The sequence below is a fragment of the Macaca fascicularis genome, chromosome 1, assembly GCF_037993035.2.
Source record: "Macaca fascicularis isolate 582-1 chromosome 1, T2T-MFA8v1.1".
In the NCBI taxonomy this organism is placed as follows: domain Eukaryota; kingdom Metazoa; phylum Chordata; class Mammalia; order Primates; family Cercopithecidae; genus Macaca; species Macaca fascicularis.
In genome coordinates this window covers 117,440,656-117,468,065 of record NC_088375.1, presented here as the reverse complement: position 1 = coordinate 117,468,065, position 27,410 = coordinate 117,440,656, and the positions used below count along the sequence as shown (strand labels likewise).

The 27,410-nt window shown below is 44.0% G+C and overlaps 1 protein-coding gene across 1 annotated transcript in view; it reads left to right on the top strand.

The window, feature by feature from the left end:
• Positions 1–27,410, top strand: part of PTGFRN (prostaglandin F2 receptor inhibitor) — a 78,136-nt gene that overhangs the window by 23,109 nt on the left and 27,617 nt on the right. Inside the window, exons 2-4 of the mRNA XM_005542200.4 lie at positions 11,409–11,777; positions 14,356–14,769; positions 19,612–19,992. Of these exons, the coding sequence (XP_005542257.3) occupies positions 11,409–11,777; positions 14,356–14,769; positions 19,612–19,992 (1,164 nt within the window). The remainder of the gene's footprint in view (positions 1–11,408; positions 11,778–14,355; positions 14,770–19,611; positions 19,993–27,410) is intronic.

The following is a 27,410-nucleotide window of genomic DNA, read 5'->3' as shown; positions in this document are numbered from 1 at the left end:
TTGGAATAAAGTTCTCTGCACCATTTTTGAGTATAAATATGTATGATGTTAAAGTTGGTATCGCTTAAAATAACAAAGGTAGTACATCAGAAAAATTTTTGAAGAAATTTTTAATCCAATTTCTCTTATTTCTCTCATCTATCTACTTCATATTGAAAGTACATAATATTTCTTCTTTCAGTGACTCATTTCTGTGTTACTTTCCTGCCTATCTTGGTTCCATTGCCCATGGAGAATATGAAATATAGGGAATTTTAAGCTGTTTCTTCTTGCTACTCAGATTAAAGACAAAAATCGAAAGAGAGTGATAATATATAATGCAGCTGAAGGCAAACCAAATTCAACCTATCTTTGGCTTATGCTGCACTATCAAGTTTGGGTTTGAGTCCCTCACGTTATAGCTGTTATGACCTTCAGGAGGTAATTCAACTTCTTTGATTCTCAATTTCCTCATATCTATGATAGGGGTGGTAATAGCTACCTTACAGTTGTCTTCTGTGGATTAAGACAATTTGTGGATAGTGCCTGGCTCAGTCAGTCAGTGCATGTCATGTAAGAAACACACAGTACATTATTATTTTTCCTCTTACTCGATCCTAATATTGTTGTGGAGAGAGACTAGGAGACTTGATAGTAAATCAACCTGAATACATCATGAAATAAATACTTTGAGAAATGCTTATATGATTATAGCTGAAACTATGGGGTCTTCGATTAATCAAGTATTTTTTATTCTGCCCTCCCCCACCAATTAGCTTGTTATTCAGTCTTTCATTTTTGTGGTTACTCTAGAGATTAGAACATGCATCAGTGACCTGTTAGTGTCTACTCGTGATCCTTTTAACGCTTCCAGGATAATGAAAGACAACATTTAAGCTCCAATGTATTCCACCCCCCCTCACTTTTTCTGCTATTGATGTCATATGTTTTAATTATGTATATATTTTGAATTCCAGAAGACATTACTAATATTGTATTTATAGTCAATATTCAGTAGGTTTAGCCACATAGTTATTCTTTCTGTTGCTCATTTTGCCTTCTCACATTTCCGTGATTTCAAGTGGGATTATGTTCCCTCTATTTGAAGAACTCCCTTTAGTATTTCTTTTTGGTGCAATTAATTCTTTTTCCCTTGTTGAGAATTGGTTGAAAGCATATTTATGTTGCCTTCCTATTTGAGGATTTTTTTTCTCTGTACAGAATCCTAGGTTAGCAGTTACTTCCTTTCATCACTTTAAAAATGCCTTTCTATGGTCTTCTCATGAGCATCATTTCTGTTGAAAGTTAGCCATCAGTTGTACTCCTGTTCCTTTCTTTGCCTTTCAGCAGTTTTGCTATGATTTACTGAGGTGTGGTTTTCTTCGTATTTATTCTGTTTATGATACATACCTTATCTTGAATCTGTGGCATGATGTCTTTTGTTGGTTTAATAAAAATCTTAGCCATTAGCTCTTCAAAAATTATGCCTAATTCTACTACAGTCTCTCCCTGTCCTTCTGGACCTCTGTGACACATGTGTTTGGCCTTTTTACCGTGTCTCATAAATTCTTGCTGGCTTTTTTTCATTCTTTTTTATACCCTGGGCTTCAGTTTGGATAACTTTTACTGACTTTTGTTTTATTTTGTTTTCTTTTTGTGATCGTTTTGTTTTTCTGAGACAGGGTCTCACTCTGTTGCCCAGGCGGGAGTGCAGTGGCACAGTCATGGCTCACTGCAGCCTCTGTCTCCTGGACTCAAGCAGTCCTCCCACCTCAGCCTCCTGAGTAGCTGGAACTACAGATGTGTGCCACCACACCTGGCTGTTTTTTTTTTGATAGAGACAAGGTCTCACTATGTTGCCCAGGCTGGTCTTGAACCCCTGGGCTCAAGCAGTCCTCCTGTCTCAACCTCCCAGTGTTCTGGGATTATAGGTAAGAACAACTGTGCCTGGCTGCTGACTTCTTTTGTGCTGCATCTAATCTGCTGCCAAACCTGTTTATTGACCTCTTAATTTCAGATACTGTATTTTTTTTTTTCAGTTCTAAAATATCAGTTTGATTGTTCTAATATATTTCAGTTTGGGTGAAATCCTGTTTTCTATTTCTTTCGTAAATTAATTATAGTTAGTTTACAGTCTATGTCTTATAAAACCAATATCTGGATCCCTGCAGGTCTGTTTCTATTGTCTATTTTTTCTCTTTTGTTTTTACTCATTTCGTTCTGTCATCTGGAATACCTGGTAAGTTTTGATTGAACACTGAAAAATTGTAGTGGCTCTATATGATGTTATCTTCTATCTGAGAAGATTTACTTTTTTCCTAACAGGCCTGTAGAGTAAGAGAAGCTCATCTTTATCCAGTGAGGAACTGAGATGCTTTGAGACTGTCTTTCCGTCTTGATGAGAGCTAGTTGCTTTTTCTGCTTTGCTCTTATTCCAAGAGCATAGCTCTTCCAGGGTTGTAACTGAAAATCTGAGTGTTTACCACCTTCCTTTGTGGACTCAGAGTTCTAGTTTTTGTTTCCCCATATTGTGAGATGGTCAAAAATTTTACTTAAGCTTTTAGCCCCCTAGTGTTTATTTTCTGCTTAGCTTCTCAGCCACTTGCCACCTCCCCATACCCTTCAATGTATCTTTCATAATGTCAGTTACCTTGTGGGGAAAGCAATGTAGTATATCAAGCTCACTTCTCTGCTGTTGCCTTTTTTTTTCCTAGGATCTTGCTCCTCAAACTCTGACCTTCTTAGTATCCCTGAACTCCAGTTGTCTTCTTGGCCCCACAAGGTGCTGGAAGCTCTGAGTTACTAACTTCTACTTGGTTTCTAGCCTGCACCACTTAAAAATAGCAAATATCTGAAGAGAAAAGGCAGTGGGTATTGTTGAGTCCACCTCAGTATCTTTCTGTGATCTTGGACCCTTGAGCCTGGCTGCCTTGATTGTTCACCACTGCATTCAGTTAGCCTTTATCTGTCTTTTATGGTTTCTGTAGTGGGAGTGAGGGTAGGGGCGGGGGTTGCGGAGTGATCTGATATTAGCTACTCTATCATAGCAAAAAGCAAAAATCTAAAAGTAGAAATCTCAAGTATTGGTCTTTTGAAATTTAAACTCTGCTTACCACCCCCAAATATTTGAGTCAACTTCCAATGAAATACACATACATAGACGGAAGCACTGCACAAAGCTGATAATCAAAGTGCCCTTATTTTGTCTTGGGTATCAAAGGTACTCTGAGGCTGTGGTAACTGCCCTGAGAGGTAAGAGAAACCTGTGTAGTTCTTGTTTTTTGGGAAATAATGTACAATGGTCCATCAACAGGTATTTTTTTTTTCTGGTATTAAATTTTAATGGAATTTTATTATGTGGATTTTTGTGTCATTGAACCACCCAGTAGTGTCCTCAATAGGACTTTTAAGACTGACAAATGTTTTTCCTATGAAGGTTTCTTATATTGACTCCTGAAAACAAACGAAGCCATAATTTAAGATTGTTACTTAGTAACGATGTTTTTATGGGGATCTAAACTAATACAGTTCAGGTAAAGAAGTGTTTGGGACTTTCAGTTTGAACACTGGTAGAACTTGGAAAAATAGAGAAAAATTTTCTTTTCCTCTTTTTCCCTCAGTTATCAACTGTTACAAAAGGTTTTGACAAAAATTGGCAACATGTGGCTATGTAGATATTCTTTTTGATTTGAAAAGAGCCATATGCTCTATTTTTTCCAAGTTATATTTATTTTTAAATACCATTAGCTGTTATTTAACAATATTACAAGAAATCTGTGCTAAATACCAGATTGCTTGGTGGCAATTTGAAATTCTGTTACCAAAATTTAAAATCTTGATTTGCATGGATGAGGGGGGCATCCTAGTTCTGCATGCAAGACAGTGCTCAGGTTTATATCTTTTCAGATTAGAATTTGATCTTTCAAGCATCTGTTCATATCTGCTTTACTTTTCCCAGTGGCGCTATCATATAGCCGATGTTGAAGGTACTTTTGCAGGTTGAGTTGGAACATGAAGGAAGGAATACCTAATTGATCCTAGGGGAGTTGGGGAAGGCTTCACAGAGGAGGTGGTGCTGCAGCTGCCTCTTGCGAGAGGGTGAAGAGATTGATGAGAGGGTATTCCAGGTGATGGAGGCATGAAAGCAGAGGCCATGAAGCACTAGAGAGCATGGCATGTCCAGAAAGTGAAGAGATGTTTGTTTTGTGGGATAGAAGCATCAGAGAGTGGGAGAACAGTCGGAGATGAAGCTAAAGTAGTAGCCATGAGCCAGATCATGAATGGTCTTGTATGTCTTTTATTCATTCATTCATTCAACAAATATTTATTGAACAACTACTATTTTACCAGGTCCTGTTCTAGGCACTGCCATTCAGCAATGGACAGAACAAAAATCACTACTCATATAGAACTTACATTCTACTGGGGGGAAAAAAAATAAATAATAGTAAAAACATATAAATGTTCATAAAGTATTTTAGTAATAATGGATAAGGAGAAAATTTGGCAGGAGCAAGAATGGGGATGTGCCACTTTAGGGTGGTCAGGAAAGGCCACATTAAGAGGGGACATTAGAATACAGATCTGAAGCTGGTGAAGGAACCAGTGGGATGAATGTCTGAGAGTGTCCTGGTCTGAGGAAATGTGCAAGGGCCCTGAGGTTGCAGTAGGTGAAACCTTGGGAGCAGAGCATGGCTGGAGTATAGTGGAGGAAGAGGAATAGACAGGAGATCCAAGAAACAAAAAAGGCCAGGTCCTGTAAGGATTGCCTCCGTAAGGATTTCAGCTTTCATCTGAATGAGATGGGAAGGGATTGGAGACCTCTGACCAGAGTAAGATATAACCCAACTTAAATTTTTCAAAGATCACTTAGCTGTGTTGAGAGTAGAGAACAAGAATGGAAGCCAGGAGACCAGTAAGGGACGTTGCAGTAATGCAGATGAGAGGGGTGCTGGCCTGGGCCGGGGTGACAGCGATGGGGGAGGCTGATGGGTTGATTTTGTCCTATAGGTGATAAGGAGCCATTAGAGACTTTTGATCAGTGAAGTGACATTGGATTTGTATGTGAAAAATATGATTTTGGCAGCCCTGTGGAAGGACTGGAGAGTCCAGACCAGGAGATGAATCAGTTTCTAAAGCTCTCATCACTAAAGATAAAGATAGAGACCTTACAAGGATGCAGTCTCATGCTTGAGGATAGGTTGTCCACCCTGGCCAGCTTCTTGACAAGGGATAGGAATGGAAAAGATGAGCACATTAGGAAATTCCTCTGTAAACCTAGCCGAGGAAGCAAGGTGAATGATTATGATCAGGTTTATCTTAGAGGTGGCCTGCCCAGCACATAACCGCAGCCCCTTGCCACAGGCCAGGGATCGTGAGTGTTGTAAGTGCATTTCCTCATTTAATCCTTACCACAGCCCTCAGGGAGTGTGGTGACCATGGTCTCCATTTCACACATGAGGAAACTGAGGCACAGGAGGGTTAAGCACAAGGCTGTTTTGCCTCTAAAGAGTCTCCACCATGATGCTTTCTTCTAGAAGATCTCCTTGGGAGATTCAGAATTGTCTGGTTGTCTCAAGAATTAAATGTAAAAAAGTGATCACCTCATTTCTTTGTGAACTGTGGTAATGATGGCTTCAGAGAATTAGTCACTGCTGGGTAGTGATATATTATTTCAATGTTCTTTCAGTTGCCAGTGACAGAAATTATCTTTAAGAAACGTAAGTAGGCTGGGCTTGGTGACTATAATGTTATAATCCCAGCACTCTGAGAGGCCAAGGTGTATTAGTCCGTTTTTATGCTGCTGATAAAGACATACCCAAGACTGGGCAGTTTACAAAAGAAAGAGGTTTAATGGACTTACAGTTCTACGTGGCTGGGGAAGTCTCACAATCATGGTGCAAGGCAAGGAGGAGCAAGTGACATCTTACGTGGATGGTGGCAGACAAAGAGAGGAACACTTGTGCAGGGAAACTCCCCTTTTTATGACCATCAGAGCTCATGAGACGTACTCATTATCATGAGAACGGCATGGGAAAGACCTGCCCTCATGATTCAGTTACCTCCTGCTGGGTCCCTCCTGCAATGTGGGAATTCAAGATGAGATTTGGGTGGGGACACAGCCAAATCATATCATTCTGCCCCGGCCCCTCCCAAATCTCATGTCCTCACATTTCAAAACCAATCATGCCTTCCCAACAGTCCCCCAAAGTCTTAACTCATTTCAGCATTAACTCACAAGTCCACAGTTCAAAGTCTCATTTGAGACAAGGCAAGTCCCTTCTGCCTATGGGCCTGTAAAATCAAATGCAGGTTAGTTACTTCCTAGATACAATGTGGGTACAGGCATTCAGTGAATACAGCTATTCCAAATGGGAGAATTTGGCTAAAACAAAGGGGCTATAGGCCCCATGCAACTGTAAAATCCAGCAGGGCAGTCAAATCTTAAAGCTCCAGAATGAACTCCGTTGACTCCATGTCTCACATCCAGGTGACGCTAATGCAAGAGGTGGGTTCCCATGATCTTGGGCAGCTCTGCCCCTGAGGCTTTGCAGGGTACTGCCTCCCTCCCGGCTGCTTTCACAGGCTGGCATTGAGTGTCAGTGCCTTTTCCAGGTGAACGGTACAAGCTGTTGGTGGATCTACCATTCTGGGGTCTGGAGGATGGTGGCCCTCTTCTCACAGCTCCACTAGGCCATGCCCCAATAGGGACTCTGTGTGGGGATCCTGGCCCCACATTTCCTTTTCCGCACTGCCCTAGCAGAGGTTCTCCATGAGAGCCCCGCCCCTGCAGCAAACTTACGCCTTTCATCCAGGTGTTTCCATACATCTGAAATTGAGGAGGAGTTTCCGAAACCCTAATTCTTGACTTCTGTGCACTCACAGGCTTGACACCACGTGGAAGCTGCCAAGGCTTGGGGCTTGCACCCTCTGAAGCTGTGGCCCAAGCTCTGCATTGGCCCCTTTCAGCCATGGCTGGAGCAGCACCAAGTCCCTAGGCTGCACACAGCACAGGGACCCTGGGCCCGGCCCATGAAACCACTTTTTCTACCTGGTTTGTAATGGGAGGGGCTGCCATGAAGACTTCTGACATGCCCTGGAGACATTTTCCCCATTGTCTGGGGGATTAACATTAGGCTGCTCATTACTTATTGCAGATTTCTACAGCTGGCTTGAATTTCTTCTCAGAAAATGGATTTTTCTTTTCTATTCCATTGTCAGGCAAATTTTCCAAACTTTTATGCTCTGCTTCCCTTATAAAACTGAATGCCTTTAATAGCACCCAAGCCACCTCTTGAATGCTTTGCTGCTTAGAAATTTCTTCCGCCAGATACCCTAAATCATCTCTCTCAAGTTCAAAGTCCCACAGGTCTCTAGGGCAGGGGCAAAATGCTGCCATTCTCTTTGCTAAAACATAACGAGAGTCACCTTTGCTCCAGTTCCCAACAAGTTCCTAATCTCCATCTGCGACCACCTCACCTGGGACCTTATTGTCCATATCGTTATCAGGCTTTTGGTCAAAGCCGTTCAACAAGTCTCTAGGAAGTTCCAAACTTTCCCACATTTTCCTGTCTTCTTCCGAGCCCTCCAAACTGTTCCAACCTCTGCCTGTTATCCAGTTCCAAAATTGCTTCCACATTTTTGGGTATCTTTTCAGCAACACCCCACTCTACTGGTGCCAATTTACTGTATCAGTCCTTTTTCATTGCTTCCGTTAAAGACATACTCAAGACTGGGCAATTTACAAAAGAAAGGTTTAATTGGACTTACAGTCCACATGGCTGGGGAAGCCTCACAATCATGGCGGAAGGCAAGGAGGAGCAAGTCCCACCTTACGTGGATGGCGGCAGGCAAAGAGAAAAGGGCTTGTGTAGGGAAACTCCCCTTTTTATAACCATCAGATCTCGTGAGACTTATTCATTATCATGAGAACAGCATGAAAAAGACCTGCCCCCATGATTCAGTTACCTCCCACTGGGTCCCTCCCACAACACATGGGAATTCAAGACGAGATTTGGGTGGGGACATAGCCAAACCATATCACAAGGCCAAGATTTTGAGACCAACCTAGCAAGACCCCATCTCTACAAAAAATTTTTAAAGACTAGCTGGGCATGGTGTTATGGCGCCTTTAGTCCCAGCTGCCCAAGAAGCTGAGGTAGGAAGATCGTTTGAGCCCAGGAGTTGAGTGAGCTACAGTTGTGCCACTACACTCCAGCCTGGGTGACGGAGTGGGACTCTGTTTCAAAACAAACAAAAATTTTAGAAAACAAACATAAGTGGGGATGAATGGAATTGCAATAAACTAAAATGTCCAGGGAAAGGGGTGTGGGGTTGTGTGTATGTGTGGGTGTACATTCTTGCACAAGAAATTGCGTGTTCGATTGCGTTGGGAATGGTATAGAAGGCATGACTGGATCCAACAGCTCAGATGCTGCCATTCGGCAGTGACTGGGGTGGCTTTCTGACCTCTGTCGTTCAGGTGCTGGGACCTGGGCCTGGGTCTCTTCTCCTATGGATGACTTCTCCTCATGGTCAGGAGACCCACCTATGTGCAGTTTAGAGTACATCATCTTTATATTACCTTGATTCCACTGGAAGCTAAAGCCTCTAAGAAGCTTCAGCAAAAAAGAGCTAGGAGAATTCTGATTTACCTGGTTTTAGCCCCAGTGCCCATATGTGGGACTGGGGGTACCGTCAGCCTCATCTAAGACAGTTAAAGCTGGGCAGCCACTGCGGGTCTGCCTCATGGTTGCCAGAATTAACAGGTGTGAGGTCAGGGTGTCATCCTGAGCCACTGAGTTGCCTTAGAAGTAGCATGGGCTAGGTGGGCTGGCTCATGCCTATAATCTCAGCACCGTGGGAGGCCAAGGTTGGAGAATTGCTTGAACCTGGGAGTTTGAGACCAGCCTGGGCGAAATAGCGAGACCCCATCTCTACGAAAAAGTGGAAAAATAGCTGGGTGTGGTGGTGTGCACCTGTGGTCCCAGCTACTCATGAGGCTGAGGTGGGAGGATCGCATTAGCTCAGAAGTTTGAGGCTGCAGGGAGCTGTGATCATGCCACTGCACTCCAGCCTGGGCAACAAAAAAAAAAAAAAAAAGGAAGGAAGAAGGGAAGAGGAAGGAAGGGAGTAAAAGAAGGGGGAAAGAAAGAAAGAAGGGAAGAAAAGGAAGGAAGGAAAGATAGATGGAAGGAAAGAAAGAAGTATCACATTCCAGCACTACTCCTCAACAGTATGTGGGGTTGGTTCAACCATTCTCTGCAGAAAGATATGTGACCCATAGTTCTTCTAAGTTACCAGCACCCATAACTTTATTTTATTTTTAGGGAGAGTAATGTGATTTAGGGTTCAGCAACTTTTCTTTGAGCTGGAGTTCAGTCTGGACCTGCCCCCCAGATGGGCTGGGAGGGGAAGGCAGTCAGTTAGCCCCTTCTCAGAACCCACACTCTTCCCCATCACCTTTTTTCTTACATGGATACTTCCTGTTTCGCTTCTCAAAGTAAATAATAATAGGTGGAGAAAACGAGATAGCTTTAACACGGTGATCTTTTTTTTTTAACCTTGACTCAAATTAAGGTATAAGGCTTTCATCATCTTCTGGTACACACATACTTTTGTTAACTTAACAAAATGTAATGAAACAATATTTATCTCTTACTAAATGCAATGTACTAATATTTAGTGTTTTCTATTTGGTTTAATTTTGTCTTTAAAAACATGCACATGCTGGTCACGACTACTATAAATTCATTTCACAAGCCACTAAAGGGTGGCAACCCAGAATTTGAAAACATGAATTAAACCCGTGAAAAAACAGTGGCAGTAGTAGATTAGTTTGCTAGAGCTGCCGCAACAAAGTACCATGAACCAGGTTGCTTAAACAGACATTTATTGCCTCACAATGCCGGAGGCCAGAAGTCTAAGATCAAGGTGTTGGGAGTGGTTCCTGCAGAGGGCTGACAGGGAGAATCTGTTCCATGCTTCTCCCTTAGCTTCTGGTGGCTTGCTGGCAATTTTTGGCGGTCCTTGGCTTGTAGACATATCTGCTTAATCTCTGCCTTATCTTCATGTGGCTTTCTCCCTGTGGGCATGTGTGTGTCCAAATTACCCACTTTTTAAGGATACAGTCATATTGGATTAGGGGCTCACCCTATTCCAGTATGACCTCATCACAACGAATTATATCTGTGACAACCCTGCTGCCAAATATGGTCGCATTCTGGGGTACTGGGGGCTAGAAGTTTCACATAGGAATTTTGGATGGGGACACAGTTCAACCTATAAAAAATGATAAACATACAATATTAATAAAAGGTTCCCGTTTCCTGGAGCCCTTATTACATGGCAGACTCTCACCTAGACATTTTATTTCATTAACTCAGTGAAGCCTTCTTGTCCCAATTCATAGTGGCAGAAGTCAAAGGTAAGAGAGGTCTCAGATTGAAACTTAGGTCTCCTTGATTTCAGACGTACTTTCTCTTTTATATATTGTTGCAAGAACATCAAGAAGGAGCCATATGTGTTTATTTGGTGCAATTGAAATGCTAAACAGGTAGTAAATATACACTGCAAAATCATGCTGAAGTTGATTGCAGTGGAGAGATCTTAAAGGACTCACAGGTGCCAGTCGTAGGGTCCCTACCAGAGAGGCCTGGGAATTGCACACTCTTAGGGAAGGAAAAGCTAGTGAAGTCTTGTCTGTGTCCACTGGGCTTATCCCCGGCAACCAGCTGCTGCATTCCTAAGAACACCCAGCAACCAGCCTGCCTCTCTCCCTTTGTGCTTCCCCATCCTCATTCTGAATTTAGATCAGAACAAAGAGTAGAGAAGGAAATGAGCCAGAAAATAGAAAATTAATACTTGGTAAAATCATCATATTTTAAAATTAATTTATAGGCAATGTCAGATAACAGGAGTTAAATCATTTTATCAGCAGGCTGCTCTAGGATTTAAAAATTGGCATCCGTCATTGTAAATCAGGTCTCAGGAGCCCCAGGGAATAATGGTCTCTAGGGATGAGGGCTGATATAGGGTGGGCAGAAGTGTAAACACTTGACTAGCTGTGCGCTTTTCTTTCACACAAAACCTAAAATATTTTTACATCACATCGAGTGGTTAGGGTGTGTTAAATAGTAACTGGAGGGAAGAAACTATTGAGGTTTACGGTCAACCTGCTTTTAATGCTTATCTTCCTCCCTCTTAGTCCTGGGAAACTGGTTGTGTGAGAGGTGATCATTTTGAGGTTGTATTCGTGGCTCATTATTTAAGGGACAGGCTTAACCTTCTGCATAGACACATTTTCCCTGGTGGTTTGGCTATCACGTTTCTGCCATGCCTGTGAGCAGGAGCATCCACAGGTTTGCCACATTTGTCCCGGGAAGACTTTCTGTGATTAAAGACCTGCCTTTCATCTCTTATCATTGCAGCTCTTTGTCGAGGCCGTGTGGTGAGAGTCCCCACAGGGACCCTGGTTCGAGTGGTGGGCACCGAGCTGGTCATCCCCTGCAACGTCAGTGACTATGATGGCCCCAGTGAGCAAAACTTTGACTGGAGCTTCTCATCTTTGGGGAGCAGCTTTGTGGAGCTTGCAAGCACCTGGGAGGTGGGGTTCCCAGCCCAGCTGTACCAGGAGCGGCTGCAGAGGGGCGAGATCCTGTTAAGGCGGACTGCCAACGACGCCGTGGAGCTCCACATAAAGAACGTCCAGCCTTCAGACCAAGGCCACTACAAATGTTCAACCCCCAGCACAGATGCCACTGTCCAGGGAAACTATGAGGACACAGTGCAGGTTAAAGGTACAGTCCTCACATGGGCGTGTTATGCCAGGGGCCACACCTTTCTCTGCCCCTGGGCTGTGGTTGACTTTGTCAAGAGACTTAATTTCTCTGAGGCTCTGCTCCCTCCTCTGTCCTGGGGAATAATCATGACTTACCTGATTAAAGGCAGGGATGGGCCAGATGACCTTAGAGGGTCCTTTCTCTTCACTCCAGTATGGTTCTGAGCCACCCTATGCCCAGTGAGGTGGAGGCAGCATGATGCGGTGGTGGAGAGCTGGCTCTGGAGCGAGGTTGCCTGTGCTTGTTTAGTCCAGTTGCTGGCTCTACTACTTGTCAGCTGCATGACTGTGGGCATGTGACATGCCTCAGCTTCCTCCTCTAAACTTAAAGGTTGTGAGGACAGGTGAGTTACCAGGTGTAAAGCCTTAGAGCAGTGCCATGGTAAGCATTCAGTGGTTAGTGACAGGAAGGGGATGGTCATGTTAATGATGCTCAGGTTTATGGGAATAACAGGCACTTCAAAGTTCATGTCTTTCTCTGTGACTTTCATGATTTTAAAGTACGTGTTTGTACCAGAAGTTGTATGTGTTATAGGTAGAGAAAGAAGATGTGGTCTCTACTAGCTTATTGACCTAGCTTTGCAAATAATTATACCTTATGTACGTGGAATGTTTTGGGATTTGTTTTGGGGGTTTTGTTTGTTTGTTTCATTTTCCAAGTCCTTTTAGATGTACTCACACATTCAATTCTCTGAACCCAATCAAAATAGGGCAGAATATTTCCCTAATTTATACATGAGAAAATGGAAGAGCATAGGTTAATTACTTGCCTAAAATCACACAGCTAATTAGTAAACGAGCAAGAACAAATCATTTTAATTTGGGGCTAAGAAAATAGAAACATTATAATTTGTTGTTATTGTTACTTAATTATGCATTTATTTGTACCCTGCCTTGTTCCCAAAAGGATTTATGTCTGGGTCAGAATGTATGTAATTATCAGAAAGTAGAAAATGCACATGGTGATATAAAAAGCGAGGGTTGATTGAGGCATTCATTCCCTCATGACTTGTACAACCCTACCATAGCTCAGAGACTGTTCCCTCACTAGACTCATCAGGGGATAAAACTGCTGTGTCCATTAAAGAAGTAATGAAACACCCAACCTACCTCTTTATTCCTATAGAAAATCCCGGACATGTTTTTTAGAAAAAGACACTCTGGTATTGGAGCTAAATAATGCCACATGCCACCTTTTCATTAAGCCAGACACACCCTTGTATCCCCTTGGAGTCTCCTCTTGAGTGGGAGGGAGGGTAAGGGGAGAATTCCCCTACCCCTATCCCACTTCCTCCAGTGTGTTTCAGCCTCTTCTGCTGTCTGTGGAAGGCAGGAGACACAAGAGGAGGCCTTTCTTGGGTGAGGAAAGCAATGGATGACCATGAGAGAGACTGACTGCTGCCCAGGTGGAGCCTCTGATGGTTGCCATGTGTGGTCCAGGGTCTGCCTGGCCTGCAGCTTCATGGCTCTTGAAACCATTCATCTGTGCTCTGAGAGATGAGCTGGCCTTGAGAACTGAGTCATATTAGCCAGACTCACAGACTGATATATATATATACTAGAAGGTCATTATATTTATTTTGCAGTAGAGATGGGTCTTCGGGATGTGTCCTCCTAAAAATGTAGCAGCTTTTAAATGTTACCTAGAATAGCCCCTTCTCAAGTACACTGAATTAGTTTCTGAGTGTGGAATTGGGGGAAAAAAACCAAAGAGATGTTGAATAGTGGTGTTGGAGGGTCCTCTTAGCCAGCTCATCGACAAGCCTGATAGATGTTTCCTGCTCCTTGGTAGTGGCCCCCTTTCTGGTTACCAGAGTAGCAGTATCCATCACTTACTGCTTTTTTCCTGAATACACCAGCGATACTTACTTGATCACGGCCCCCTTTTTCTAGACTGTAGAAGTGCCTGGGCCGGTTCCTATCATGTGGATATGCTGTGTTCACCCTAGACATTCTTGGTTATTCCCCAGGCTGCAAGCCACAGGCAGCTCATGCCATCCTTTCTACCCGGTGGATCTTGCTACTTTAAGTCTAGAAGGTCACTTTATCTGCAGATTCTGCAGGCTCCCTACCCTAGCCCTGGTCCTAACCAAAGAAATGTTTGACAGTCATACCCAATGTTTTATCATGACTGCTGAGTGCCAGGCACGGTCCTGGGAACTTGCCCTGTTTAACTTAACTCTCAGGCCAACTCTATGATGAAGATCCAGCTATCATCCCCCTTTTAGGAAACTGAGGCACAGAGGGGTAAAGTAACTTTCCTTAAGGGTGGCAGAAGCACATCCCATCCCCAAGGCACGACTCCCACAGGGAGTTTTCACCATCCACTTCTAGCATGGGGTTTTTTGGTACCTTTATTTTTCTTTTTCAAGTCAGAAAGTCAGTTGAGATTACAGATGAATCCAAATGGGAAAACGTGCCCATCCGGGCCCTGGAATGGGGGAGGAAGGAGGAAATTGTGGTTGCAGCGGTGGACTGGCCCTTGCTGGCTGGGGTCGGTGTGGACGGGCTGCTGACCCAGCTTTGTCTCTCCGCAGTGCTGGCCGACTCCCTGCACGTGGGCCCCAGCGCGCGTCCCCCGCCGAGCCTGAGCCTGCGGGAGGGGGAGCCCTTCGAGCTGCGCTGCACCGCCGCCTCCGCCTCGCCGCTGCACACGCACCTGGCGCTGCTGTGGGAGCTGCACCGCGGCCCGGCCCGGCGGAACGTGCTCGCCCTGACCCACGAGGGCAGGTTCCACCCGGGCCTGGGGTATGAGCAGCGCTACCACAGTGGGGACGTGCGCCTCGACACTGTGGGCAGTGACGCCTACCGCCTCTCCGTGTCCCGGGCTCTGTCCGCCGACCAGGGCTCCTACAGGTGTATCGTCAGCGAGTGGATCGCCGAGCAGGGCAACTGGCAGGAAATCCAAGAAAAGGCCGTAGAAGTTGCCACCGTGGTGATCCAGCCGACAGGTGAGCTGGAAACGATGCATTATAGGTGCTGTTATTTTGTGACTAATGATAGTGGTATAAAGAACTGGGCCAGGGAGCCCCATGGCCTTCTGACAACTGTTTCTGCTTCCCATGTGAGGCCTTATTTTTAGGGGAGAAGGGAGTAGGGTGTGGAGAGGCTGGAGGTGTGTATGGGGGTGCATTTGTTTTGTGCTGAGCATGTCTGTTGTTTTGCTTCGCAGCTGTTTTTATCTAAATTCATGTCCATGGAGAACCACAGCCTGCACGTAACACGAAGGCAGATCTTTCATTCAGAGTTTAGGTGCCGCAGTCCCTCAGCCAGATTAGGTGGGGCTTGGTGTTCAGTGGGGCTTTGGGGTGAAGGTGCCACACCCTGCCCCCTAAGCTTTATCGGGTTTGGTGTTTCCTGAGTCCTTGGACCTGCCTTTCTCTGCAGCTGTTGGGGTGTGTGCCTGGCTCATCCCAAAACCTTTCATCTAACTTGTATCCTGTAGGCCTGCCCTTCGGTCCCCTCAGATGTGCCTTTCCTGGTAGTGGGAGGAGCTCTCCAGAGCAGGGCCACTTGCTTTCCTGTGTCATACAGACCACAGGAGCATCCAGTCATGGGGTCTATACAAGAAGCCCTTTGTCCTGTCATCTGTGAATCAGCTTTTTTTTTTGTTTCCCAACCCTCTACTGCAGTTATAGAAGTAATTAAGAAAATACAAAATGCGTTTTAGAAAACACATAAAAATAAAAGGAAAATATGCTATTGTTGACTCATTGTCCAGCCAGCATCAATGGAGAACCTACTGTGTGCTCAGCTCTGTTCTGGGCCCTTAGGTCAGAGGTATTTGAGGCTTGTTCCCATGGACTGTGGAGCTTCAGGCTTCACAGAGACAGTGTATAGAGACCAAGGCAGGGCAATGTCATTGCTCAGGATGAATGGATGTCCTTGGTTTTCTGCGAGTCTGACATCTTCAGATCTCAGAGTACTTTGCTGCTGTTGCTGCTGCCTTCTGTTTTTTAAACTGGGAAGACCTTGGTTGTTGGACTCATTTCCTGAGCATGAATGTGAATATGTGGCATCTCTGTTGTTCAGACGGGAAGGAAAGCAGGAAACAATACGCAGGGGGAATATTTTGTCTCTGAAGCTGCATTGTCCTGAGCTCTTTACTCTGCACTTATACCACAGCACAGAACCTGGATTTGGAAAAGTGGGTGGTGTAAAAGCAGGTCTGAAGTTCTTGAGTGACTGTGGCCATCGAGGAAAGGAGCTGCTCATTACCGGTGAATCTGGGCTCCAGTGGCTGCAGAATTCGCTTTCCAGATGGACTTAGGTTACCTTCCTGATCAGAAGTGATTGCTCTGGAATCTGCCTTAAGAAACCTCTGTATATTAAACTTGCATCAAACAACTCTTTTAATGAGGCAGAAGAGTTAAGAGTTTCAGCTTTGTAGAAAGTTACACTTTTATGAAAGAATATGAATTCTAAAGACATTTCTTTGTTTCAAACACACCACAAGACCTGTAATATCTACCTAAGAGACTTGAACACCCTGAACTTATTAGGCAGGTAATATCTGGCTCTCAGATGAAACAGCGTTCATAATCTTTCCGTGCCATGAGACTTTTCGACAGCCTTTTGAAACCTGCAGACCTTTTCTCAGAATTACCATGTTTTAATTCATAAAATACAGTACACAAAATGACAAAGGAAAATAATTATATAGAAAGTTATCAAAATGCTTGTAAAGCAAATTGGTTTTGTAGTAATATTATGCAGCTTTATTAGTGCATTGATAATAAGATAGTGGCAGGCTTAACGACAACTGTACTTTCTGAATAGTAATGAGTATACATGATATTTCAGGATGTCTGCAGCAACTGTAATGTGATGGGAAGGTATCTGTGATTTCTATTTGGGGTAGTCCCAGACACAGGCAATACTATACTGGTTTGTTGCTTACTTTCACAGTGGCAGGAGATGCTTTATTTCAGGTGCAGATTAATAAAAATAAAGATGGAGTTTTTTCCTATCCAAGTTCATAGACTCTCTGAATTCTCTTTGTGGACCCCAGGCTAAGAACCGCCACACTAGGCTTATGGTCCTTCTCTTCTTGTGCACACCTGCACTGTCCGTAGCTGGCTGCTTCTATATTCTTATCACGTTGTTATGATAGATGGCACAGAGTGAAGCTGTGCTACCCATGTGGCAGTGAGCCTCCTCTCCAGCCCCTCCTCCCCGTCGTGGGAGTGGTCTGGTTACTGCAAACTTTGTGTCTGATTTATGGATTTAGTTATATTCACGGACAGAGAACCTGCCCCACCACAGGCTTTGTCTGAGGTCCCTTCTTTCATTACAAATACTTAGAACTGGTCCTTTATTTTCCTTTAACCTACTCCATCCTGTCTCCCAGCAGTAAACTCCCAAATCCAGAATGTGTGGGACCTCTGGTTAGTGATGTGACAAGACACTGAGCCACTTACACAGAGAAAATTACAAAGTGAACTGCACAGCTGAAGAGACATCCCTGCCAATATTTTCTGAACCTGAGACTCTGTTTTCTCCATCCAAAGAGTCCACAGCTGCTTGTTAAGTACTTCTTCACTGACCCGACTCCCTCCTGAGTCGTCTTTTACTTCCAGTAGCTGAAGTCCTGGCAGAGGTGACTCCAGCAGGATTCCAGGGTTTCTGGCCACAGGCTTTGACTGTAGAATGGTTCAAACTGCAGAGCCTGGCTCAGGGCAGCAGTTTCCATACTTAGTCCTCTCAAATGATACCCTCAGGTTACTTTTGGCCCCTTTAAAGAGGTGAGGGAGAGAAAGAATAAGACTAGGTGGAAGGAGAAAATGAACTTTTAAATTCCCTTTTCTGGCCGGGCGCGGTGGCTCAAGCCTGTAATCCCAGCACTTTGGGAGGCCGAGACGGGCGGATCACGAGGTCAGGAGATCGAGACCATCCTGGCTAACACAGTGAAACCCCGTCTCTACTAAAAAATACAAAAAACTAGCCGGGCGAGGTGGCGGGCGCCTGTAGTCCCAGCTACTCGGGAGGCTGAGGCAGGAGAATGGTCTAAACCCGGGAGGCGGAGCTTGCAGTGAGCTGAGATCCGGCCACTGCACCCCAGCCTGGGCGACAGAGCAAGACTCTGTCTCAAAAAAAAAAAAAAAAAAAAAATTCCCTTTTCTAATACTGTGCCCACCTCATTTTCTGTTTTCTGTCTAGATGGATCTTGAACTTGACTTGAAATATTTGTTTGAAATATTGTCAGGCTTTGGACATATTCATATGAAAGTAATTTACGCCAAAGAGCATGGGCTTTGGAGTTGGTCTTTTCTGAATTGGGTCCCTGAACTTACTGGGGCCAGTGCAATGCTGTTGATGCCAGCGACTTGCTAGAAGACCAGGGCCATGCCTCTGCTTGAATCCCCTGGGAGGTGCTTGGTACTTGTCATTTAAGTAATTGTTCCCGGGCATTTCACAAGTTGATGTTTTTCTACTCAGATTACAGATGCTCTTTTAAAATCTTCTGAATAGAATAAAATGTTTCCACGTGAAAGCTTTGACAGGGGAATGCTGGAACTAGATCTGTCTTGAATCTGTGACACTAAATACTTCATCTAAATATAGTCTGCTTTTAATTATCCACACTAATGAGAAAGGACAGTAGTGCAGATAATCAAAAAATCATCGTATTTTAGTTTTAGGATATGTTTTATGATTGGCTTTTATGTGGGTATATCTAAGAAATAAATGATACTCTCAGTACATTACATTTTGAAGACTTGACTCAAGGAAAATTGTCTGGTTTCACTTTCCTGGCCCTTCTGTTAGGATTTTTCCCATTTATCCCTTAGACAGTTTCACCCTCACTTCTGCTGCCCTATTCCCTAGCCCCCAGTTAACAATATGTACCAGTCAGAACCAAACCTTCCTTTTCTGTAAAATCACCCGTTTCATCATGCACATGGAGAATGTATAATTTTAGTTTTATAGTCTTTTTTTTTTTTTTTTTGAGACAGAGTCTCACTCTGTCACCCAGGCTGGAGTGCACTGGCGTGATCTCGGCTCACTGCAAGCTCTGCCTCCCAGGTTCACGCCATTGTCCTGCCTCAGCCTCCTGAGTAGCTGGGACTACAGACGCCCGCCACCATGCCCAGCTAATTTTTTGTATTTTTTTAGTAGAGACAAGGTTTCACCATGTTAGCCAGGATGGTCTCAATCTCCTGACCTCGTGATCCACCCGTCTCGGCCTCCCAAAGTGCTGGGATTACAGGCGTGAGCCACCGCGCCCGGCTAGTTTTATAGTCTTCAGTAGACTGCTTATCAAAAGATAGCATAACAGTGAAGAGCAGAGTTTCTTTTATTATTATTATTATTATTATTATGCTTTAAGTTCTAGGGTACATGTGCATAACGTGCAGGTTGGAGCAGAGTTTCTAAAGGCAGATAGCCTGGATTTGGATTCCATCTGTGCCACCTATCAGCTGTGTGACCTTGGGCAAGTTACTTAACTTCTCTGTGCTTCAATTTCCTCATAGTAAAATTAGGATAATAGTAGTACCTACCTCTTAGGGTTGTTTTGAGGATTATTATATGTAAAACACTCAAAACACTGCCTGGCATATATAGCAGGTATATATAAATGTTTGTGGCTATTGTTTTTATAAAATAAAAAGAAATGTGGTATGTTCTGTTAATTTATTCATTAAATAATTCTCAAGCACTTACAACTGTACAAAGCCTTCTAACTTTAATACTGTAAATAAGAACTTAAAAGGAGATGCTCTAAAGAGGGTGGAGAATAGAAGGGGCAAACATAATCGATTACCTAGATGTATTTGTTTTTCATTTTCAAGTTCTGCGAGCAGCTGTGCCCAAGAATGTGTCTGTGGCTGAAGGAAAGGAACTGGACCTGACCTGTAACATCACAACAGACCGAGCAGATGATGTCCGGCCCGAGGTGACATGGTCCTTCAGCAGGACACCTGACAGCACCCTACCTGGCTCCCGCGTGTTGGCGCGGCTTGACCGTGATTCCCTGGTGCACAGCTCGCCTCACATTGCTTTGAGTCATGTGGATGCACGCTCCTACCATTTATTGGTTCGGGATGTTAGTAAAGGAAACTCCGGCTACTATTTCTGCCACGTGTCCCTGTGGGCACCCGGACACAACAGGAGCTGGCACAAAGTGGCAGAGGCCGTGTCTTCCCCAGCTGGTGTGGGTGTGACCTGGCTAGGTGAGTGGTTTGGAGAATGACTTTTAACCTCTCCAGCTTAACCCCTCCTCGGAGTTATCTGAAGGAGTTATCTCAGGAGGCTCTGCACTTTGCATTATTTTGACATTATTTCTGTTGGTTCATGCATACTTTGGCCCAGATAGATCTCAAGCTGGGGATGAAATAGAATCTGGCAGGCAAGGGAAATGTTTAGATAATGTGGCCTCAGTTGTCTCAATACCCTCATTTGAGAGTATATAGTTTCCTTTTGTTGTCGACATTTGCAGGGTCAGGGCACTGCTGAATGGCTCTTTGAAATGAATCTTTGTTGGAGGGAGAACGCTGCCATTCTTCGTTTGTTTCTCTTAGACTCCTAGGTGCTCCCTGGCAGGAGCTGGTGCTTTTCCAAAGCCCAATGCAGAAAGAGAATTCCTTCAGTTATTGGAAAGCGTGTTTTGTTTTTTTTTTTCACGTCACACCCTGGAATCCCACAATATATCTTTATATACCAGTTACAACTAAAGGGCCCGCCTGCTTCTGTTGGCTTGTTTTGTGGGTGCTCTCACTCCGGATTATAATTTCCCCAGTGGAAGAGCAGCGTGGCTCTCAAATGTTGACCACCTTGCCACCCATTTTATAACAACCTGCTGTATATGTGAAGATCTTTGGCATGTCCTCTTATTTTATACTAAGCTCCTCTTCCCCTACCTCTTTTTTCCCTAAATGTTTGCCCTCTCGGCAAAATGTACACTAACTTTTCCTAATTTTTGTTATGCCTTATAATTGCAAGTAATCAAAGGAGGGATGAGGTCAAGCTGGGTGTGGAAAGCTTCGCTCCCCACCTCCATTATTACAGAGATGGGACAGGCCTCCCATCACATTCTCCCCTGTTTTGCTCTCTCTACTGTCCATGAGTGCCTGAGCCCTGATGAAGGCATTTGGCATTGCTCTGATTTTTAGCAGGCAAAACAGATCTTTAAAGGCCAGGAAACCATTTCCTCCTTTGTCTGATCCTTCTGCTATGACCTTCAACTCATACTTATCTCTTCCTTATCTCTGCATGGAAATCTGCTTTTGGGTTAGTGGCATATTCAGTCTCTTTATTCTCCCCACTAATAAGCCTTTATTTGGCAAAGATGGGGAGTTGGCCAGTGGAGACAGAGGGGGCAGGGAGAAGAGCAATGAGAGTAAGCAGAAGGGACAATCCGATTCCGATGGAGACGAGGCAGGGTGTTCATCAGCCCTGTTAGCAAAGTAATCCTTTGATATCTGAAAAGAAAGAAGCGGGGTTTATCTGGTGAGCTTTTTATTCCTGCCGTCTGAACCCCGTGCAAGAGAGTCACTATGAAGTACTGAACTGGAACAATGTTGGCCCAGCTAGAACTCTCCTTAGCAACCTTCAAAATAAAACAGATGTTGTCAGCACCAAAAGAAGATTTTTCATCTCTGGAGCTGAATTTGTCTCACAGCTCTGATCCTTGGTGTATTGTATGGTGCTGTCAAATCCCAGCACTGGCTCTCCGTACCCGCTCCCCCTTCAACTTCTGAATCCCAGCTCGAGGACTTTTTTTTTTTTTTTTCATTGAAAGTGCTGCTTGCACTCCAATTTGAGGCTTCTTTGAAGTACTTGTGCATTGATCCCGGCATACCCGGGGGGAAATGCAGGGACTGTCAGACAACAGGAGGGGAGCTCTGGGAGAAATGGGCTCCTTTAACTGGAAGGGATTTGTTGGTAGCTGTGTTCTCCAGAGGGTGAAAAGAAAGAAAGAGACTAAATTGTGGAAGAGGCTCAGTTATTATCCAAAGGATCCTGTCATTTGTTTTCCTATGGAGTGCCACTACCATTGTGAAAGTCATCAGTGTGCTTTTCCCTGACTGATGCTAACAGATATAGAACCTGCATCTTCCCTGGTGCTTTGCACGTAATAAGCACTCAATAAATATTAGCTGAGTGGGTAAATAAACCAGTACCCACACATGAATTTTGTTAAAATTTGTGCATAGGAGAATTAGAATTGCTAGGAAAGCAGTAATGTTCAACTCCTAGGATATTCAGAGATATTTGCCCCTGAGTAAACCTAACGAAAGTGCGAGTGGTATGAAAAACAATTGCGTTCTTCTTTTGTGTTCCTCTTAAATCTTCTCCTCCTTCACTGTGCCTATGACTCAGACCACTACAGCTGCTTGGATGCTTGTCAGGAGCGGGTAGGGCATGAGCACAGCAGCAGGTCCTTCTCAAAGAATTCCCCGCTGGACTCTGTCCAGAAGCCAGTGAGCCTGGCCTGACACTCCATGGTTGTCTCTAGATACGTAACGTGCACGTATATGCATATGGATACCGTACCACATACAACTTGGGACAAATATAAGGTAATTGAGAAGTGACCAAAAAAGATAGACAACCTGCCAAGCACTCTGTTTATATAGGTGGTCTCAGGTCGTGTAACTCTGGACTGTTGTCACAGAAAAGTTCTCGAGAGGGCTGGTTTGCCACACAGGTAAGATGCAAAACTCAGTTTTGCCACTTGGCAGATTAAAATAAGTAATTAAGGCCGGGCGCGGTGGCTCAAGCCTGTAATCCCAGCACTTTGGGAGGCCGAGACGGGCAGATCACGAGGTCAGGAGATCGAGACCATCCTGGCTAACCCGGTGAAACCCCGTCTCTACTAAAAAATACAAAATAGCCGGGCGAGGTGGCGGGCGCCTGTAGTCCCAGCTACTGGGGAGGCTGAGGCAGGAGAATGGCATGAACCCAGGAGGCGGAGCTTGCAGTGAGCTGAGATCCGGCCACCATACTCCAGTCTGGGCGACAGAGCGAGACTCCGTCTCAAAAAAAAAAAAAGAGTAATTACCATTTATTATCTACTGTGTGCCAGGCACTGGACTAAGGACCTTATATGCATTAAATGTTCAATGTGAAAATATTTTTGGCCTTGGGACTCAGCTTCACTCCTGAAACTCCAGAGCATAGTCCTAAGAGCTGGGTAGTTCTTGGCTTCATTTGCTTGGGGCTTGTGTACTGAGCTAGGTGAGGGGGTTGAAGCTGATTGGGGCCTTCTAGAATTCCACTGTGCTAAGCAGGAAGAGAGGGCGATGACGTGAATGGGTCTGGCAAGTCCAGAGCACTTGCAGCCATTGAGAGGATCATGATAATTTTTTAGAGGGTGAGAAAAAACCTCTTTTACTTAGAGTGTATGTCCTACTTTGAAGGGAAAGAAAAAAGATTTAAGTTGGCTTGCAAAATGAAGTACAATTTAAAGCAGGAAACATAAAAATAAAATCAAGATCAAAAGGGTAAAAGAAGAATAGATATTGCAAGGTGGTTGGTATGAATTAGTTATTATATTTGAGCACTGAAATTGCCTCTGAAGTTCTGAAGAGTTGAGACAAAAAAAAAAAAAAAAAAAAAAAAAAAAAAGATGTGATTATACAGTTCTCCTCTGAGGAAGGAAAACATAAACTCTCTCAGAGAGACAAACTTTCTCTTGGCACTGAATTTATCATGTGCTCTTTCATTTTGGGGCATTGGAAAACATAATGGACAGGGCTTTCAACTGTCCTTTTACAAAAGGCCCTAAATGATTGTTTAAATGGATGTTTCTTATATCCACCCTCTATAAAAGCTGAGGACATAAATCTTAAGTGTGTGAAGGGTTTCTGTAAGAAGCTGAATTACTGTGGGGGACAAATGATGCTTTGTGTTGATCCAATTTAGTACATGTCTAAAACAGAGAACCTAGCAGAATGGCTAGTTAATCTGCACATTAAGCCATCTCCTTCTGCTATCAGATGTCTTAAATGAGCCTTTGGCAAGAGTTGGATACTAATCAGTTCATGGTTGAGCTCTCTGCCCGAAGTACCAGACTTCTGTGGTGTTAATTGGAAGGGGTTCCACAGGCTTTGGATATAAGAGCTGGAGGAGGCAGAGTTGAGTTCTGCTGTTCAGTCTTAAGAACCTGATTTGCATTCTTCCCCACTAAAGGACTGGCCCCTCTTCATCAGTGCGCCAGCAAGGAAGGTAATTATTTTCTTTAAAAGGAGCTGTTAATCTGCTAAGTACTTGGTAGAAACTTTAGAGTTCTGGGCCATTTATAGGAGATAAGATTTAGACCTGTAGGGTTTTTAAGGATAACTATTATCAGCTGTCTGTCCAGGATTATTCTGGAAGGCAGAAGAGCACGTGGCCAAGTGTTGGAGTCAGGAGACCTGTGTTAGTCCTCCTTCACCACCTTCTAGGGATGTTGCCTCGGGTGTGTCGATGAAACCAAGTAAGTTTTGGTTTCCTGGTTTAATATGAAAATGCATATAAAGCGCTTAGTATGGTGCCTGGCTCTTAAATGCTCACTGCATTTTCTTGGTGGTGGCGATGATGATTTGTTTGTGTTTGAGGGTCTTCCCCACCAAGTTCTTAACCAGTTAAGACCTTAGGGCACGGAGGAGCCCAGCGTAGAGGACTAGGAACATGTGTGTCCTAAAGGCAGCTGCTCCCAAGAGGAGCTAAAGAAAGGTGTTGAGCTGACCACATCCAGCCCTTTTCCTCCCCGTCAAGGCTGGTAATTCACTTTTCCTTCTCTGGAAGGAGCAAATGAGGATGAAGAAAGAAAAACTTCATGAGTATTTCTTTTTTTTTTTTTTTTGAGACGGAGTCTTGCTCTGTCACCCAGGCTGGAGTGCAGTGGTGCAATCTTGGCTCACTGCAACCTCTGCCTCCCGGGTTCAAGCGATTCTCCTGCCCTAGCCTCCTGAGTAGCTGGGACTACAGGCACCCACCACCACACCCGGCTAATTTTTTTTTTTTTTTTGTATTTTCAGTAGAGATGGGGTTTCACCGTGTTGGCCAGGCTGGTCTCAAACTCCTGACTTCAGGTGATCCGCCCACCTTGGCCTCCCAAAAGTGCTGGGATTACAGGTGTGAGCCACCGTGCCTGGCCCTTCATGAGTATTTCTTTGGGTGCAGGGCATAGATGTTGCATTCAAATAATGTTATTATTATTGCTCTGAAATGGCTAGTGCTCCATACATCCTCATAATGGTTCTGCCACAGTAAGGTAACGAGTCCCCCCTCCCACCCCCTCCCAACAACAATAGCTCCGTATTTGTAGCCTTCACTCATTAAATGTTGGTGAATATTTAATTGTTACACAAATGATGATCATGGTGTCATTTTGACAATTGGTCAATATGCTTTAGCTGCCTCTAAAGTACCTACCAATTCAAAATAATAAAACCCTGTCATTAGCAGAAGCTGAGTACTCCTTCTGTTTCTTTTAACTGGTGCATGCAGCCATTCCTGTAATTAGCTGTGCCAAGTTAACTAAGTGTCAGAGGGGGTATTAGACCATGGTCCTGTTGTACACAGTTCAGGATTAGTGCTTCAGCTGTTGTTATCACTCTTGTCTTCCGGGACGTGGCAGGCTTTGAGAAAGATTAATAACCTGGGTGTGTAAGGAGGTTGCACAATTTGCTCATACTAGGAGCCAGGCCATGGAGCCAAAGCCTGTCCTGTAATTCTGCTCTCACACACTGTGCAAGGCCTTAGTCTTCTAACTTAGCTCCTCTGGGCTTCATTTTTGCTTTTTGTTTGTTTTTCAATTGGAAGTGTACATGAAAATAGTACCAATTTTATAAGGTTGTTATGGAGATTAACTGAAAACACAAGGAAAGTATATAGCTTGGTGCCTGGCATATAGAAAGCCCTTGATAAAAGCTCGTTGTTTAGCATTATTATCGTAAAATGGGGATAATACTACCTTCCTTACAAAATTGTCATGAGAGGAAAAGGAGGTATTTTGTATGAAAATCTCTAGATCAGGCTCCTGCACATAGTAGGCACACGATACTTGTTTTTACAAATTAGCCAGTGATTCTGAAAGCTTTTCATTGTTTTGAAAGTTGTGACAAAGGAGTTTAATGAGCCATTATTTTTAAAGCCTTTCTTTTGGGGAGGGTCACTCTTTTGGAGTCTGTGTGTCGCTTGAGAGATGGTGTGGACATGAGCGGACACCTTCCTGGCATCCAGATTAGGGAGCAGATCCCTGCTTCTCAGAACGTCAGTGATGCCGCACTTGGACTGGCCTCAGTATTCTGTGAGAGGGCTTACAATGTGTGTTGTTGTTTGTTTTTAACTTTCAAAAATAGAAATTTACAAATATTCACAGGGAAGAAATAACCACCAACTTCAACAATAATCAATATTTTGCTGATCTTATTTTATCTCTCTTCCCTATTCCAGACACCAGACACACACAGACACACACACACACAGACACACACTGTTTTCTTCTGGAAGAGTATAAAGTGTATCCCAGACATCATGTCATTTCACTGTTCAACACTTTAGTATGCATCTTTAATGATAAGCAGTTTTTAAACATAACCACCATTGCATTCTTAGCTGATTTCTTGATGAGATCAAGCAGAATGTAGCAGTAATCAGTGGTGAAATGCTTGTGCCCAAAATGAACATTTTAATGCAAAATATTAAATTTAGTTCAATTCAGCCAGTATGTTAGTATTTTTTATGTACAAGGCACTGCATGCACAGCACGTACAGAGAATCAAGGTGGCAGTCCCTGGCCCTGGGAAGAGTCCTGTGGAAGGCCGCTAAGACATACATACAAATAACCAAAGTTCAAGGCAGGATTCACATAAAATCCTTAGAGAGCTGGGAGCTTGGCAGGTGGTGGGATTTGTTGAATATGAAGTAGGAGTGTGACATGCGAGTTCAAAGGAGGCATTCTCCGTTGAGTAGGAGAGGATGCACAGAAGAGGTGTGTACATGACAGGCCTTGAAGAAGGGCACAATCTCTGCAAACCATTTTTAAAATTGTAAAACAATGTTAAAGGACAATCTCTGTCCATGCACCAAAACAAAGAAGAAATCAGAACCCACTCCTACTCCTACCATTCTGACATGGTGGAATCATATCTTCTCCAGGAGTGTAAGTCTAAAGTTGACCTACAAGGCTGGTGGATAGTTCAAATGAACCTGCCCCTCATAAGTTCACAAGCCAAAAATCCACTTGTTTTTGTTTGCCTTTGCATTAAAACTGAGACCTCCTTTTCTGAGGCCTAAGGTTAGTTTTAAGAGACAATGAAGAGACCAACTGTTGAGGTCAATGAAGAGATTGTTCTTTCCTTCCAAGCTGGAATTCCTATAGCTAGATGCACACATTGTGCAAGTCCCCCATACTCTCATTCCGCTATGTTTGGATACGGAGGATTCAAACAGATTCATTTCAGGGTGGAGAATGGAGTAGAATGAAAGCATCTCTTCAGTGATTATTTGAACTACTTACTGAGCAGGTGGCCCAGGTGCTGAGGCAGACAGAACAGCAGGAAGGCAGGCAGAGAAACTGGAAGCATAGGATTAGCTAGGGAATGGTGAGAGGTGCTATCTGAGTGGAGCTGAGAAGGCAGTGGGTGCTGCGGCTGGGTGC